Here is a 17,178-nt window from a genome sequence, read left to right on the forward strand (position 1 = left end):
GATACAATATAACCAGCCAAGGCAAAGAAGTCTATACAGAAAGAGGAGGAATACAAAGATACTATTAAAAGATGTAAGAATAATGAAAAAAATAAAAAATAATAATACAAATATGCAGTAACTTGTAGTTTCTCTGCTATAGCAAAGTGAAATTTGTCTCCCTGTGTCTACTGTTGGGATGCCCCCTCTTTGGTCCTACTCTGGTCTTTTTGCAGTTTCAAGGTTTTTTTCTCACTTGTGGCGGGTGGCGGGGGGGTGGACAGCAGAAGGGAGGAAAAAGTGATAAGTTTGGAAAGAAAGGAAGAAGGAATAAAACAAGAAAGAAGGAAAGAGAGGAAAAAGGTATTAACAGATAAAACAATAATAAAGTTAAAAAAAGATTACTTAAATTAAAAAAAAAAGAAAAAGAAAACACCTTCTGTTGGTTTCTAGCTGGCCAAACTGGTGTTTCTGCTCTCACTGGCTATAGCAGGCTGAGGGGCCATTGGTGTGGCCTTTCTCTCTTCTCCATGTACTCAGCCAGTCTCACGAGCACTCTCCCAAGATTCAGACCGGTGCCTCTTTCCAGCGCCCCACTGAGGGAAACCAGGTTTTCTTTAGAGCACTCTTTTTCCAGGATTCACTGCCATGGGCTGGGGTGTAGGAGCTGGTGCCCAGCCAGGCTTCTCTGGTCCCACAGGCTTGGGCGCGAACCCTTCCCAGTGGTATGGTGGAACTCTCTATTCTCCCAAGCTGGTGGTCACAGACTCCACGAACTCCAAGGCCCCTTGTTTGCTTCCTCATGCTCATTTCTCTCTTTGACACTTCAAGCAAACAGGTCTCTCCCGGTGTTTTTCAAACTATGCCTGGCCAGGTAGGGAGGGAGCTGATGACCTGGCTCTCTCCTAAGGACCTTGCTGTTATCCCTTGGCTCCCAAAGAGTACCCGGTCTGAGCTCCTGGCACCCAGTGCAGCGGAGGTGGCATCATTGGCCTGTGGCCTCTGTGCTGGTTGCCTGGACCTTATTTACCTGCAGCCATCTCCTCACCATCGGGTCTTTCAGTGTCTGTTATGATTTCTGGACTCCTATTTTTCTATATGCTCTGGCTCTGTTGGCCATTTGCTGTGCTCCTCTGCACATTGGCTAGGTTTTTCTCGAGGATGAGGTTTTAGATTAAGAATGGGAACCTAGTTGAGCTATGGACTTCTATTTCTTTTCCTGAGATACGGTGACCCTGACTGGCCTGGTTTGGCAAGGGGAGGCAGGACTGTGTGTGTCTGTGGGTGTTTTAAAAGGACTTTGGGATTTGACAGCAACATTTGGCCATTACTCTAAACCTATATAATTTTTGAATAAATTCTTTTTTGCTTTTTTAACCCAACTCTGGCATTGAGAGCCACAGTTCCTAATATGACAGTGGTGGGCGAAGATGAACCATAGAACGAAAGACCCCAAGAGGGGGAGGTTATGGCTTCTGTAACACAGTCATGATGGTTAATATCTGATCCAGCCTGTCATTCTTCACTGTGGTATGGATAAATAAAATGTGGCATATGTATATGATAGAATATTACATAGCTATCAGAAGAAATAAACTGTGTCTATGTCAGCAACTTGAGAAGATCCAGCAAGCAACTAGAGGGAAGAAGTATAACAGAGTGGAAATGATAGTATGAAACCATTTAGGTAAATTTCCAAACACAGGCCACACTATATTTTTAGAGGGCGCCCATATGCCTAAGTAAACGAAACTCCAAACATCAGAATGGAAGTACATTTTAACACCTCAGATTTGACACAGATATTTTGATGCAGCTGCCTCAAATGTAGAGGTCTGTTACTTATTACCCAGAAATGTGTGCTGTAGAAACTCTTTCCTCTTACTTGGCCCCAGGATGGGGTTTGGTGGTGTGGTGAACAGTTCACTTTGCACAAAACTTGGCAAGAAGATAAAACTAAGGGTTTAAGGGCTGCTTTATAAGCCTCATCAAGTGTATTCATGTCAAAATGTTACCCTACCAGAAATAAATAAAAAAGGCCCTGTACCTGTAAATCATCTGGCCTGTGGAAGGACTAATCTTATCTTCTGTGAGGTTCATTTTCCCCATGAATCCCTGTGCTGCTGACCACTTAAAATGGGAGCATTGGTTTTTCCTGGAGTACTACACAATGAGCTGAGGCTTATGCTCTGGGGACCCAGGTTTCATTAGCCTCTCTGTTAGCCTCAATGCTGTCACCTTAGTGATACTATTGTCTCTCTATTTGCACTTGAAAGCAGAGAGAAAAAAGAAGTAACAAATAAGACCAGAATGAAAAAATAACTAAAAGATTAGTAAAACAGTAGAGATCAAAACAGTAAAGACAGACAGCTATGGAAAAAAGACAAAAAGGTCAGGTTTAGGCCAAGATGGAGGCATAGATAGAAATCCTTCACTTCCTTGCATAACCAAAAGGAGGATAATAAGCAATCTAAAAACAATAAACAACCATAAGTGCCAGAAAATCAAACTGCATGGAACTCTGACAACCAAGCAATTAAAGAAACATTCAACCAGACCATCCAGACCAGTAGGAAGGAGATGAGGGAGATGAGAAAGATGGGTGAATGGAGAGAACCCATGGCAAGGCAGCAGACCATGCAGGTGGGGCTGACTGAATGGGAAACTGAGACTCAGAGCTGACTATGGACTATAGTGGGGGTTGCCACAGTAGGAGAATATCCTAGTCTCACATGAGAGTTTGTTGGAAAGCGGGGCTAGAGCCGAGCAAGTGGGCTGCATTGTTCCCTTTCTGACCCCTCCCCAACAGACAGTGCCACAACACAGCAAAGAGGTTGCCCTGCCCTGGTGAATACTAAAGGCGCATGCCTTTACAAATTAACAGGTGCACCAAGACAAAGAAAATGGCCCAAATGAAAGAGCAGATCAAAACTGCAGAAAGAGAGCTAAGCAATGAGGAGATAGAAAACCTATCTGATGGAGAGTTTAAAACCCTGGTAATCAAAATTCTAATAGAACTGATTGAGCTTGGTCAAAAAAAGAAAGAATAAATGAAGGATACCCAAATATTGAAAGCAATATTCAGAGAAATATTTCAATATTTCTGAATATGAAAGCAAAATATTCAGAAAATCAACAGTGACAGGAAGGAAACCAGGACTCAAGTCAATGAATTGGACCAAAAGGAAGAAATAAACATTGACTGGAAAAAAATGAAGAAACAGCCCTGGCTGGTGTAGCTCAGTGGATTGAGCGCGGGCCTGCGAACCAGACAATCGCAGTTCGATTCCCAGTCAGGGCACATGCCTAGGTTGCAGACCAGGTCCCTGCAGGCCAATTCCCCGCAGGGGACGCATGAAAGGCAACCACACATTGATGTTTCTCTCCCTCTCTCCTTCCCTTCCCCTATAAAGATAAATAAATAAAATATTTTTAAAAAATGAAGAAACAAAAATTCAAAAAAAAAATGAAGAGAGGCTTAGGATCTTTGGGGATAACGTTAAACATTTCAATATCTAAATTATAGGGGTGCCAGAAGGTAAAGAACAAAAGCAAGACATTGAAAACTTAGTTGAACAAATAATGAAGAAAATCTTCTCCAATCTGGCAAAGAAAATACACTTTCAGGAAGTCCAGAAAGCCCAGAGAGTCCCAAAGAAGTTGGACTCAAAGAGGAACACACCAAGGCACATTATCAATAAATTATACAAGATTAAAGATAAAGAGAATCTTAACAGCAGCAAGAGGAAAGGGAGAGAATTACCTACAAAGGAGTTCCTATAAGGCTATGAGCTGATTTCTCAAAAGAAATGTTGCAGGCAAGAAGGGGCTAGAAAGAAGTAGTTGAAATCATGTAAGACAAGGACCTACATCCAAGATTACTCTATCCAGCAAAGCTATCATTTAGAATGAACGGGCAGAGAAAGTGCTCCCCAGGTAAAGTTAAAGGAGTTCATCATCACCAAACCCTTATTATATCAAGTATTAAAGGGACTTATTTAAGAAATTGAAGATAAAAAAGTATGAACAGTAAAATGAAAACAAACTCACAACTACCAACAACTGAACCTAAAAAAAAAAACTGACAGTGAAAACAAAAACTATGCAAACAACTAGAATAAGAACAGAATAACAGAAATGGAGATCACACAAAGGGTTTTTAGTAGGGAGAGGGAGGGAAGGAATGGAGGAGGAAATGTATAGGGAATAAGAAGCATAATTGGTAGGCATAAAATAGATGGGGAGAAGTTAAGAATGGTATAGGAAACAGAGAATTCAAAGAACTTGCTTTTTCTCAATGGGTTTGCCGCAGGAACACAGGTGTTGAGAAAACCACCACTAAATCGAAGCCAAAATGGGAAAGGGAAAGACTCACATCAACATTGTGGTTATTGGACACATAGTTTACAGCAAGTCTACCACTACTGGCCACCTGATCTACAATGTGGTGGAATCGACAAAAGAACCACTGAAAAATTTGAGAAGGAGGCTGTTGAGATGGGGAAGGGCTCCTTCAAGTATGCCTGGGACTTGGATAAACTGAACACTGAACATGAATGTGGTTCCACCATTGATATCTTCCTGTGGAAATTTGAGACCAGCAAGTATTATGTGACCATCATTGATGCCCTAGGACACAGAGACTTTCTAAAAAACACGACTACAGGGACATCTCAAGCTGACTTCGCTGTCTTGATTGTTGCTACTGGTGTTGGTGAATTCAAAGCAGGTATCTCCAAGAATGGGCAGGCCCATGAGCATGCCCTTCTGGCTTACACATGGGGCATGAAACAGTTGATTGTTGGTGTTAACTAAATGGATTCCACTGAGCTGCCCTATAGCCAGAAGAGATACAAGGAAATTGTTAAAGAAGTTGGCACCTACATTAAGAACATTGGCTACAATCCTACCACAGTAGCATTTGTGCCAATTTCTAGTTGAAATGGCAACAACATGCTGGAGCCAAGTGTTAATGTGCCATGGTTCAAAGGATGGAAAGTCACCCATAAAGGTGGCAGTGCCAGTAGAACCATGTTGCTTGAAGCTCTGGATTGCATCCTGCCACCAACTCATCTAACTGACAAGCCCTTGAGTCTGCCTCTTCAGGATGTCTACAAAATTGGTGACATTGGTACTGTCCCTGTGGGCCAAATGAAGACTGGTGTTTTCAAACCTGGCATGATGGTCACCTTTGCTCTAGTCAATGTTACAACTGAAGTAAAGTCTGTTGAAATGCACCATGAAGCTTTGAGTGAAGCTCTTCCTTGAGACAATGTAAGCTTCAATGTCCAAAACACATCTGTCAAATATCCATTGTGGCAATGTGGCTGGTGACAGCAAAGATAACCCACCAATTGAAGCTGCTGGTTTCGCAGCTCAGGTGATTATCCTCAACCATCCAGGCCAAATCAGTGATGGATGTGCACCTGTTCTGAATCGTCACACAGCTCATATTGCTTGCAAATTTGCTGAGCTGAAAAAGATTGATCGTTGTTCTGGGAAGAAGCAGGAAGATGGCCCAAAGTTTCTGAAACCTGGTGAAACTGCCATTGTGGATGCAGTTCCTGGCAAGACCATGTGCATCGAGAGCTTCTCTTGTTGGGGAAAATTGATAGCCATTTTAAGACACAATACAGTGACTAGAGAGTGATTTGTTTTTGCAGCCCGGTGGCTTGTTTTGGCCCAACAGAGGCCAAAAGCCTCTTTTGACGTCTCTGGACTATTTATCGTCTACATGCCAGAGATAACGCTCTGCTCCTTCTGCTTCTGTAAACTGCCTCCTGCTTTTGCGTCGAGTAAGGGTTCGAAGGACAGGCCCCCCCCTCTATCTCTGCTTTGGTCTGAAGGACAGGCCCCCCCCCCCCCGCTCTATCCCGCCCCTGCTCTATAAAATAACTGTTTTCCCTTTGTTCAAGGCCCAGAATTTGGAAACTTACTCCTTTCGGTCCGCACATAAAATAAACTTCCACTTCGTACACCCGAAAGCGGCTGAGTTGTTTTCTGTAACACTCTGACTATCCTCCTCTGGGCCGCTTTGCTGTTTGTGACATGAGACAGACACCTGCCGTTGGTGTCATCAAAGCAGTGGACAAGAAGGCAGCTGAAGCAGGCAAAGTCACCAAGTCTGCTCAGAAAGCTCAAAAAGCTAAATTAATATTATCCCCAACACCTGCCATCTCAGTCTTACTCAGTGGTGAAAGAATGGTCTCAGAACTGTTTGCCTCAATTGGCTACTTAAGTTTAATAGTAAAGGACTGGTTAATGATTACAATGCATCATAAAACCTTCAAAAGGAAAGAAGAATGTTTTATGGACCATTTGCGGTTTTTTTGTTTGTGTGTGGCAGTTCTTAAGTTATTAGTTTTTAAAATCAATACTTTTTAAAATATATATTTTATTGATTATGCTGTTACAGTTGTCCCATATCCCCCCTTCATTCCCCTCTGCCATTTACACCCTCTCCCACCCACATTCCCCCTTTAGTCCATGTCCATGGGTCATAAGTTTTTTAGCTTCTACATTTCCCATACTGTTTTTGCCTTCCCCCTGTCTTATTTTCTACCTACCATCTATGCTACTTATTCTCTGTAACTTTTCCCCCTCTCTCCTCCTCCTACTCCCCTGATGCTAACCCTCCATGTGATCTCCATTTCTGTGGTTCTGTTCCTGTCCTAGCTGCGTGTTTAGTTTGCTTTTGTTTTTGTTTTAGGTGTGGTTGTTAATGATTGTGAGTTTGCTGTCATTTTATTATACATGTTTTTTATCTTCTTTTTCTTAGATAAGTTCCTTTAACATTTCATATAATAAGGGCTTGGCAATGATGAACTCCTTGAACTTGACCTTATCTGAGAAGCAATTTACCTGCCCTTACATTCTAAATGAAAGCTTTGCTGGCTAGAGCAATCTTGGATGTAGGTCCTTGCCTTTCATGACTTGGAATACTTCTTTCTAGATCCTTCTTGCTTGCAAGGTCTCTTTTGATAAATCAGCTGATAGTCTGATGGGAACTCCTTTGTAGGTTACTGTCTCTTTATCTCTTGCAGCTTCTAGGTTTCTCTCCTTCATTTTAATCTTGGCTAATGTAATTATGATGTGCCTTGGTGTGTTCCTCTTTGGGTCCACCTTCTTTGGGACTCTTGGAGCTTCCTGGACTTCCTGGAAGTGTATTTCCTTTGCCATATTGGGGAAGTTCTCCTTTATTATTTGTTCAAATAACTTTTCCACTCGTTGCTCTTCCTCTTCCTCTTCTGGTACCCCTTTATTTCGGATGTTGGAATGATTAAAGATGTCCTGGAGGTTCTTAAGCCTCTCCTCATTTTTTTGAATTTTTCTTTCTTCATTCCTTTCTGTTTGGCTGTTTCTTCCTTCTGGTCCACTCCATTGATGTGAGTCCCAGTTTTCTTCCCATTACTATTGGTTCCCTGTGCATTTTCCTTCATTTCACTTAGTATAGCCTTCATTTTTTTCATCTAATTTGTGATCAAAATCAACCAGTTCTGTGAGCATCCTGATCACCAGTGTTTGGAACTGTGCATCTGATATGTTGGCTATCTCTTGGTCATTTAGTTGTATTTGCTCTGGAGCTTTGATCTGTTCTTTCATTTGGGCCATTTTGTTTTGTCTTGACACATCTGTTATGTAGTGAGGGGTGGAGCCTTAGGTGTTCACCAGGGTGGGGTAACCCAATCACTGGGTTGTGATGCTGTATGTGGGGGCGGGGTCTGATAGGGAACAATGGTGCTTGCTCCACTCTGTCAAATTTCAGTTCCTTCTGCTGCCTCCCCCAAGCAAACTGATCCTTTCTGGTGCTGATTCCTGTGTGGGTGGGCTTGTATATATTCTAGAACACTGTGGGTCTCTCCAACAACCTCTTCTGTGAGCCTGGGAGTCTCTCCCAGCACCTGAATGCCCACAGCTGTTTTCAATTGTGTTTTGAGGCTTTATTTCCCAGTGCTGGGACCCTGGGTTGTGCTCTCTGTTTCACTCCCCAATTTCTTCTGGTTTATCTGCATGTGAATGTGGGATCATGTAGCCAGTGGCCTTGCGCACATGTCTCACTTCACAATTGCTGCCTTGCTGGGTCTGTCTGTTGCCACCTCTCTCCGGGGGTCTTCCAGCCACCACCTGCATGCTCAGGGTCCAACTGCTGTTGTTTTGTGCGCCTGGTGCCACCGCTTTTTGTTCCCTGACCCCTGTCCAATTGGCTGCCTGACTCTGCCCTACTTACTGGTCTGGATGGATGTGTCTATTTTATCTCCTTGGATGTCTGACTTCCATACAGTTCTATTTTCTGTTAGTTCTGGTTGTTATTTTGTTTCTAAATTGTTGTCCTTATTTTGGTTGTGTGAGGAGGCACAGTATGTCTACCTATCCCTCCATCTTGGCCAGAAGTCCCTAAAATCAGTACTTTTTAATGGAAACAACTTGACCAAAATCTGCCACAAAAATTTGAGACCCATTAAAACAAAGTTTAATGAGAAAAAAAAGACAGTATGTGTACAACCCATGGACATGAACTAAGGGGGGATGCTGGAGTGTTGCAGGGGTGCAGGGCAGAGGGGGTATAAAGGGGGAAAATTGGGAAAACTGTAATAGCATAATCAATAAAATATACTTAAAAAACAAAACACAAATAAACAATTTTAGAATCTCAAAAAAAAAGACAAAAAGCTCTACCAAATGAGATGAAAAAGGGCCAAATGAAGTCTTTTGTCTAAACGAAAAATAACTAAGCTGTAAAGCAGAAAGCCTGCTGTTCAGGGTATGAGGCTCTCAGAGGCCGCAGCACAGAGCTCCCTGGCACAGGGAGCCAGGCATCAAGGTGCCCACCTGATGGGGCAGAACTGATGGGAAGTCTCTCCCATGCAGGTCTGGCTTCCCAGGGCAGCTTCTCTGGCCTTTGCCCAGGTGGTCTTTGCCCTCTCCCATCCTTCTCCTTTCCTCCTCACTGTACCTGTGTGCCCAACAGGCAGGGGAGGAGTCATAACCTGTGCTGCAGCCCTAGTTCTGACCCCCACTATCCCCAGGGCCTGGGAAAATAGCTGAATCTCAACCTTCTTATCTCTCAAAAGGGGATAATCATAATGTTACCATAGACAGTCATTTGGAGGGCCAGGGCATCTTCCCCATTGGCCAAGATGATGGTGGCTGGGAGGGTTCTTACAATGAGTGTAGGAAAAGCTAAGATAAATGGATAAGGCCCCCAGAACATGGAAAGCTAGAAAGATGCATGGATAGGACCTGAGCACACTGAAAGGTAGTAAGATGATCGAACAGAAAAAAAAGCCTTCCTCTCCCTACCCTGTAAGAACTGTGGGCTTGAAAAGGAAGGTGAGACAGGAGTCCACCATTCTCCTGGGTTGTGTGGCACCTGAATGAAACCTCTTTCCTTTTTCACCAGCATCTGCACTTATGACTTTGGCTTTTGTTGTGTCAGGCAGCTGAAACTTCATTTTGTTCAGCCACAGTAACATGGGCCCTGCCTACCTCCAAGGCCTCCTGTGGAACCATAGAATGCCAAGGAAACCTGAGGGATTTTTATTGAAGGAGACTAAGCTCAGGACTCCCTCTCTAAGAAGACCTGCGTGAATACTTCCACCCAGACTTTAAAAGTGTACCTTGTTATCCATTAACTGAATACTTTTAACACCAAAGATATCCTGTTTATGCTTGGAAAAGTATAAAAGTATGGAGAGCAGGACTGATAAAATGACATTGGTCTGGTCAAGCTAGGATAAACTATATAAAGCAAAATGGCACCACTCATGTCAACCAAGATGGCTGCTAGTCAGCCACAACACTGGTTCAAGAAACTACCTGAGTCATGCCAGACACATCTTGCAAGGAGGCACACCCAAGATATCTGCACACAGACAGGTCTACAGAGAGGACACACCTACTGATAGAGTATGTGGGCTTTTGGCCATGAGCCATGGAATTACCAAGCTAAATTGGGTGCCAAGAATTTGGGTATAACTGAGGTGGACCTAAGACTGCTGCTGAGACAGCTGAGCTCCACACACCAAGGTGCTGACCTATGCCATATAATCTGACTGCTATGCTGCTGGAGGCTCTGCCCTGCTTGAACAAGGACTTTGTTTGCCCCACTGCCAACCTGCCTCTGCAGATTCTGCCTTCTAATATGCTGATGGCTCCTCTGCCTACTGTGCTATCTCCTTGACGCATAGACTGAGGCTCTGGGACTCGGGTTCATTATTCCCCAATTCTCTTGTATGATGCTATTCCTGATTGTTTCTGATTAATTATTATTGTTATTAGGTTAGTATTATTGTTATTAAATTAGTATGGATTTGGATCGAATCTTATTAATAAAAGATGAGTGATTCTGCATTTAAAAAGCTGAATAAATAGCATAGTCTCCTGTTTTGACTCCGTTATTTCTTGGTGCTGATGTCAACTGTAGGACTGGTGGTTGTATAGGCAGCTCAACACTTTAGGTTCTTGAAGCCAAGATCAGATGACCTGAGTAGGAATCAAAGGCTGGCTTATAGAAAAAACTATATCATAGAACATAGGCTTGCCAGAGGGGGTTATTTGTTGGTTCTCAATGGATATTAATTGGTTAATCAATTGATTGAAAGGTCTTGTGTTCTCATTGTTTCCCTGCTTCTCCAACCAGACTGTGCACTCTTCGAAAGATAAAACTCTTCTTTCTTCCTCTGTCCTTCCATTTATGCTATCAAACATCTAATACCTGAGTATATACTATGTTCTAAAGTCAGTTCTAGGACTTGGAAACACCAAACTCAATCCTGTCCTTAGAAACCTGCATTCTGATGGTGGAGGAGAGAGGAGGCAGTTAAAAATTAATGAAACAGCAAAAATAACTACAGAATCTGAGAAATGCAATGTGCACAAAAAAGAGACTGAGGCAGGGAACCACTGGGGCAGGGGTCTACTTTAGGTAGAGTAAACAAGGTAGGTCTGTCTCTGGCCCATCCCCTATCTCAGAGGACATAAAGGTGAGTGGAAAGATGAGGAAGATCTGGCTGGTGGCCTCTGTGGTGGAGTTAAGGAGGAGTGTTCCAGGGAGAAGGAACCATGTTTGCAATGACTTCTGAGGTTTCAAAGTAAGAAAGGAGCAAACCTCCATAACTGGAGCAAAGCTTGAAGGGACTGGAGCAAGAGGGGACAGAGAGGAGGGAAGTAAAGTCTGAGAAGTAATCAGGAGCCAAATTGTATGACAGGTCCTGTGGATCAAGAAAGGGCTGTAGATGTTTTTTTAGGGCAACAGGAAGTTACAGAAGGGTTTTAAACAGGAGAGCAATGTGATCTATTTTATATTGGAGACACTCTCTTGGCGATTGAAGAGGGTGTTAAACACACAATGAGGATAGTGTTTGTCAGCCACAATGTGGGACATTTAATAGTACAATGACTTTGAAGAAGGTGGTGGATACTCTTAAAGCCTAAAGACACTTAGAAGACAGCCAAATGCAATGGACAGGCCTCGTTTGCATCCTGATTTCAACAAACCAACTGTAAAAAGTAATTTGTGAGGCAATTGGGGAAATTTGAACATAAGCTGGCTATTAGATAATATTAAGGGATCATTGTTAATTTTGTGTGGTGTATTAATGGTATTATAATTAGGTTAAAGGAAAAGAAGTCCTTATCTATTAAGATACATATTGAAATAGTTATAGGTGAAATAAAACAATGCCTGATATTTGCTTTTAAATACTTCAGAAAAAGAATTTGTGTCTGGGAGAACAGATGAACGAGTTTAGCAAAATGTTGGTAAGTTTTGAAGCTGGGTGATGGTATTGGGTTCATTATACCAGCTTCTGAAATTTTTCATAATACAAAGTTAAAATTTTTTTTTAAAGTTCTGTTCCCTGGCTTACTGTGATATAGTATATGGTGTCCACAGTGTGAGGCACCTGGGCACCAGGCCCCAACAGTGGGATTCTATCTCTGAGGGCCAAGGGGCAGGTGCCTGAAAGATGACACATCTGGAGCACTCTGTAGGGTGAAGAGGAAGACTTGTAGGGAACCATCTGTAGACACTCTGCTCACTGTCCAGGGCATGGGTCCCATCTTCTCCCAGCAGAGGGATTTGACCATCAATTGTAGACTCAGACAGATCTGGGACAATTCTCAAGTTGGCTTGTTGTCTTTTGTTAACTTGGGTAGAGCTGCTCAGTTTCTTATCTGTAAAATGGAACTCATTCTAGTACCTTTCCCACTAGGTTGTTACAGGTATTGAATAAAATAGTGTGTGTAAAGCCCCACACTCAGTGCAAAGCAAAGGTTACTATTCAGTTTCTGGTAGCCATTTGTACACATGGCACAGACTGGGCTGAGGCACAGCATGACTGGATTCTGGAAACTTCTCTTGGGGATTAGTCTCCAGTAACTGGAAAGCCAAGGCCAAATACATGTATTGCATTACATGAGCCATCACACGTGTGCACACACCTCTGGCTTACATTTGTCCACCTGTGCATATTGACACACCTCTCTACCAGGCCTCAGCTTGGGCAGGAATTGAGTATGACCTCTAGGAAAGGTTGGAATGGTCATCCCCAGTAGACCCAGAGTGGATGTAAAGGGGTTGGTGCTTAGAAGAGACTGGGTTGTGTGGCCCATGGAAAATATGGGTACCTGGTGGCCTAAGGAGGAGGACACACTGGAGTGAAAGTAGTGCTGTGGGATAAGCAAGGGGCTGAGAACATGTTATCTTAAGAAGGAGGAGGTCCCAGCTGAGAAGATGGCGATGGAGTAGGACGGAGCGGATTCTAGCTCCTGTACTTGTGGGTGAAAATCCTGGCAGATCTACAGAGAAACAGTGCAATAAACCATCGGTCACCCAGCATTTATGAAATTAAAAGACCAGAGATTGTGACGGAAGCTGAAACACCAGACAGCGGCAGGTCAGTGGGGTCTTGGAGACCGGAGTAAAGACAAAGCGGTGGTGGGGGCCGGCCCTGGTGCTGCCTCTGAGGCCAGGGTCCAGAGGCATCAGTCTGAGATCAGCACCAGAAGTGTCTGTCACAGGAGCCTGGGCACCCAGTGGCCTTAGTGGGCGACCAGCATGGGCCAGCAGCTCCCGCGCTCCCCTTCTTTTTTTTATTTTTATTTTTATTTTTATTTTTTATTTTTTAATATTAAATTTTATTTAGTTACTTTTCAAGTACATTTTTTTTATCTATTTCTCCCATCCCACCCCACCCCCCCACCCGGTCTCCCCCTCCCATCCCCCCCCCCCCCCAGTCCTCATCTCTGCGTCCCTCATACTTGTTCCTCAAAATCCCTCCCCCTTTTTCCCCTTAAGTTCCCTTCCCTCTCCCCTCTGGTCGCTGCCCACTTGTTCTCTATTTCAGTGTCTTTGTTTTTGTTCTGTTTGCTTGTTTGTTTTATTCTTTAGCTTCCTGTCAAAGGTGAGATCATATGGTATTTGTCTTTCAATGCCTGGCCTATTTCACTCAGCATAATGCTTTCCAGTTCCATCCATGTTGTTGCAAAAGGTAGTAGCTCCTTCTTTCTCTCTGCTGCATAGAATTCCTTTGTGTATATGTACCACAATTTTTTGATCCATTTGTTTACTGATGGGCACCTAGGTTGCTTCCAACACTTGGCTATTGTAAATTGTGCTGCTATGAACATTGTGGTGCATAGGTTCTTTGAAATTGATGTTTTAGGATTCTTGGGGTATAATCCTAGCAGTGGAATTGCTGGGTCAAAAGGCAGGTCAATTTCTAAGCAAGGCTGGACAACACCGGGCAGAGACCTGTCTGCTTGCCTGCTTGCATTAACAGGGAGGGTTACAAAGACAGAGGGCCGTGTTCAACTGCAGACTCTGTGGTCACCAGCCTGGGAGAATTGAGAGGTGCATTGTTGTCACTGGTCTGGCTGGGGATGGGCTGGGCTGAGAGGCAGGGTGTCTGGAGAGAGTTTTTTGTTGAAAGTTCTGCCACTGCAGCTTGGCTTGCTTCCCACCCAGCCTTGCGGCAATCAAGGGGGAAAGCGGAGGCATTTGAGTCCCAGCCACAGAACTGGGAAGCACCTTTCTGGCTTCATAAGACCCAGGCAGCCTGGCAGGTGCACACAGGCACAGAAGCATCTGAGTCTTCGCCACAGGACTGGGAAGCACCTTGCCGGTTTCACTAGATTCAGGCAGCATGGCAGGTGTGCGGGTGCCCACACCCCAGTCTGGTAGCCTGGCTGGTGCGTGCACTTGTGCCGGCATCCCAGTCCACAGAGAGATCCTGCTGCAACCAGAAAAACCAGTCTGTACAATTTGAAACCAACAAGGGAAGGGTTTTTTTGTTATTGTTTTTTTTCCTTTTTTTAGTAACTTTTTATAAAGCAATCTTATATATATTTTAATTTTATTATTGCTTTATCTTTCTATACTTTGTTCCTCTCCTTTCTTTTTCCCTGTTTTAGTCCTTCTTCCTTTCCTCTCAAACATATCACTTTTGCCTCCCTTCTCCTGCCTTTTTGTTTGTTGGTTGGATTGTTGCTTTGTTTTCTTTTACCCACAAGAGACACAAACAACTGGGAACTGCGAAAAGACCAGAGTGGAACCCAAAGAGGGGGCATCTCAACAGTAGAAACAGAGAGACAAATTTCACTTTGCTATAGCAGAGAAACCACAAGTTGCTGCATTTTTTCATTATTCTCACTTAAAAAATATTTTAATAGTATCTCTGTGTTCCTCCTCTTTCTGTATAGGCTTCTTAGTCTTGGGTGGTTAGATGTATTATTAGACAGGTTTCCCCTGTTCTTTCCTCCACAGTGTTTTGATAATCCTCTATACTCCATGCCACTTGCTCTCCTTTAGCACATTACCCAAAGCTCTATACCCTCTACTCAGACAGATCACATAGAGTTTGTTATATGATTGCTGCTCTAATATTAGTGTAAACAATAGCTGTTCTATACAAATATAAATACTTCACAACCCATTTCCCGGATCTTAGCCTATTATACAGGTCCTTGAATCCTATTAACGTAATGATTAACTCTATTTGCTCACACGCTACACCTATTTACTATTGTTTACTCTCTTTAACTGAAAATCTGACCACCCCCAACCTCACTGCTTTCTAGATCCAACTCACAAGTCTTTTCTCCCCAGCAAGGGACTTATCCTTTGTCCATCCTTTCTTAAAAGTGGCAAGTTGGGTTGAATATTGCAGTTAACACTATATATAGCGTAAAGATCACCTATCTCCTTTCTACTCGCTGTGACTGTAAATATCATAAAATACTCTTCTGCTGTCATAAACCATTTTGCCCCCCCCCCAACTGATTACACACACACGAACAAACGAGTAGGTGGTAACCGAAAACATCAAGATACCTGAAGGAGTCTGCACCACTAAAATTCACAGGTATTATACCACAGAAGTTAACACCATAAACCCAGGGAGTCAGAACAGATCAATTTTAGAAGCTGAGACTAACAAGAAGAGTCTCACAAACAATGGGAAGACAAAGAAAAAATCCCCAATGAAAGAAAAAGCAGAAGATTCGGAAAGAATGTTAGATGAAAGAGAGGCTAATCAACTATCAGATAGTGAATTCAAAGCACTGGTTATAATGAAGTTCAAAGAGCTCATAATGAGCTACCAGAAACTACCGGGCACCTACAATGAACTCACCACAAACTATATCAACATGAAAAAGGACATAGAAACTATCAGCAAGGGACAAGAGGAAAAGAAGAACACAATTTCTGAATTGAAGAACACAGTAGAAAGTTTCAAAAGGGGAATTGATGAGGATCGGATTAGCGAGTTGGAGGACAAAGCAGAAAACATTTCACAGAAAGAGCAAGAAAATGAAAAGAGGCTCAGAAAGAATGAAGAGGGATTAAGAGAAACGCAAGATAATATGAAACGTAATAATATCCGAATAATAGGAATACCAGAAGGAGAAGAAGAAGAACAAGGGATAGAAAACGTATTTGAAAGAGTAATGAGAGAAAATTTCCCTAATTTGATGAGAGAAAAAGTCACACAGATCCAAGAATCACAGAGAGTCCCAATCAAGAGGAACCCTAAGACGCTCACTTCAAGCAAGACACATCATCATTAAAATGGCAAAATTCCAAGACGAAGAGAGAATCTTAAAGGGAGCAAGAGAGAAAAAAGAAGTAACATACAAGGGAGCCCCGATAACGTTAGCTGCTGACTTCCCAATAAAAATGCTGCAAGCAAGAAGACAATGGCAAGAAATATTCCAAGTAATGAGAACCAGAGGCCTGCAACCAAGGCTACTTTACCCAGCAAGGCTCTCAATCAAGATAGATGGCCAAATAAACAGCTTCCAAGACAAAAGTAGTATAAAAGAATATGCCTCCACCAAACCAGTCCTACAAGGAACACTAAAAGGACTTCATTAAGGAAAAGAAGGAAAAGACAGACAGAGGAAAACAGGTACAAAAATGGCAATAAATAAGTACCTACCAATAATACCCTTAAATGTAAATGGATTAAATGCTCCAATCAAAAGACACAGAATAGCTGAATGAATAAGAAACCATGACCCTCAGGTATGCTGCCCATAAGAGACTCACCTCAGGAAAAAAGACCATCACAGACAAAAAGTGAAAGGCTGGAAACATATTTCCAAGCAAACGGACAAGAAAAAAAAGCCAGGGTAGCAATTCTCACATCAGACAAAATAGACTTCAAAAAAAAAAAAAGGCCATAAAGAGAGACCCAGAAGGTCACTTCATTATACTCAAGGGAAGAATCCACCAAGGAGACATTAACATCATAAATATATATGCACCAAACATAGGAGCACCCAAATATATCAAGAAAATCTTAGAGGACTTCAAGAAGATTTTGACAGCAACACAATTATACTAGGGGATTTTAACATCCCACTGTAAAAAATGCATAGATCTTCCAAACAATATATCAACAAAGATATTGAGGCATTAAACAACACCCTAGATGAAATGGACTTAACTGATATATATAGAGCCCTTCATCCCAAAGAAGCTAAATACACATTCTTTTTAAATGCGCACGGGGCATTTTCAAAGATAGACCACATGATAAGACACAAAACGAGCCCCCAAAATTCAAGAAAATTGAAATAATACCAACTATTTTCTCTGACCACAAGGGACTGAAATTGGAAACCAACCCCAAAGGAAAAAACCCAAAGCACCCAAAATCATGGAGACTGAATGATATACTATCAAACAACAAATGA

The 17,178-nt window shown here is 42.6% G+C and overlaps 1 protein-coding gene across 1 annotated transcript in view; it reads left to right on the forward strand.

Moving 5' to 3' along the window:
* Positions 1-4,207: 4,207 nt before the first annotated feature.
* LOC119050731 (elongation factor 1-alpha 1-like) overlaps positions 4,208-17,178 on the forward strand; it is a 150,777-nt gene continuing 137,806 nt past the window's right edge. The window contains 4 exon segments of the mRNA XM_053672606.1: positions 4,208-4,418; positions 4,421-5,285; positions 5,287-5,571; positions 5,988-6,302. Coding sequence (XP_053528581.1) covers positions 4,334-4,418; positions 4,421-5,285; positions 5,287-5,571; positions 5,988-6,302 — 1,550 coding nt within the window. The 5' untranslated portion in view covers positions 4,208-4,333.

Source organism: Artibeus jamaicensis, unplaced genomic scaffold, assembly GCF_021234435.1.
Source record: "Artibeus jamaicensis isolate MK-2021 breed Jamaican fruit bat unplaced genomic scaffold, CSHL_Jam_final contig_196, whole genome shotgun sequence".
NCBI classification, from domain to species: domain Eukaryota; kingdom Metazoa; phylum Chordata; class Mammalia; order Chiroptera; family Phyllostomidae; genus Artibeus; species Artibeus jamaicensis.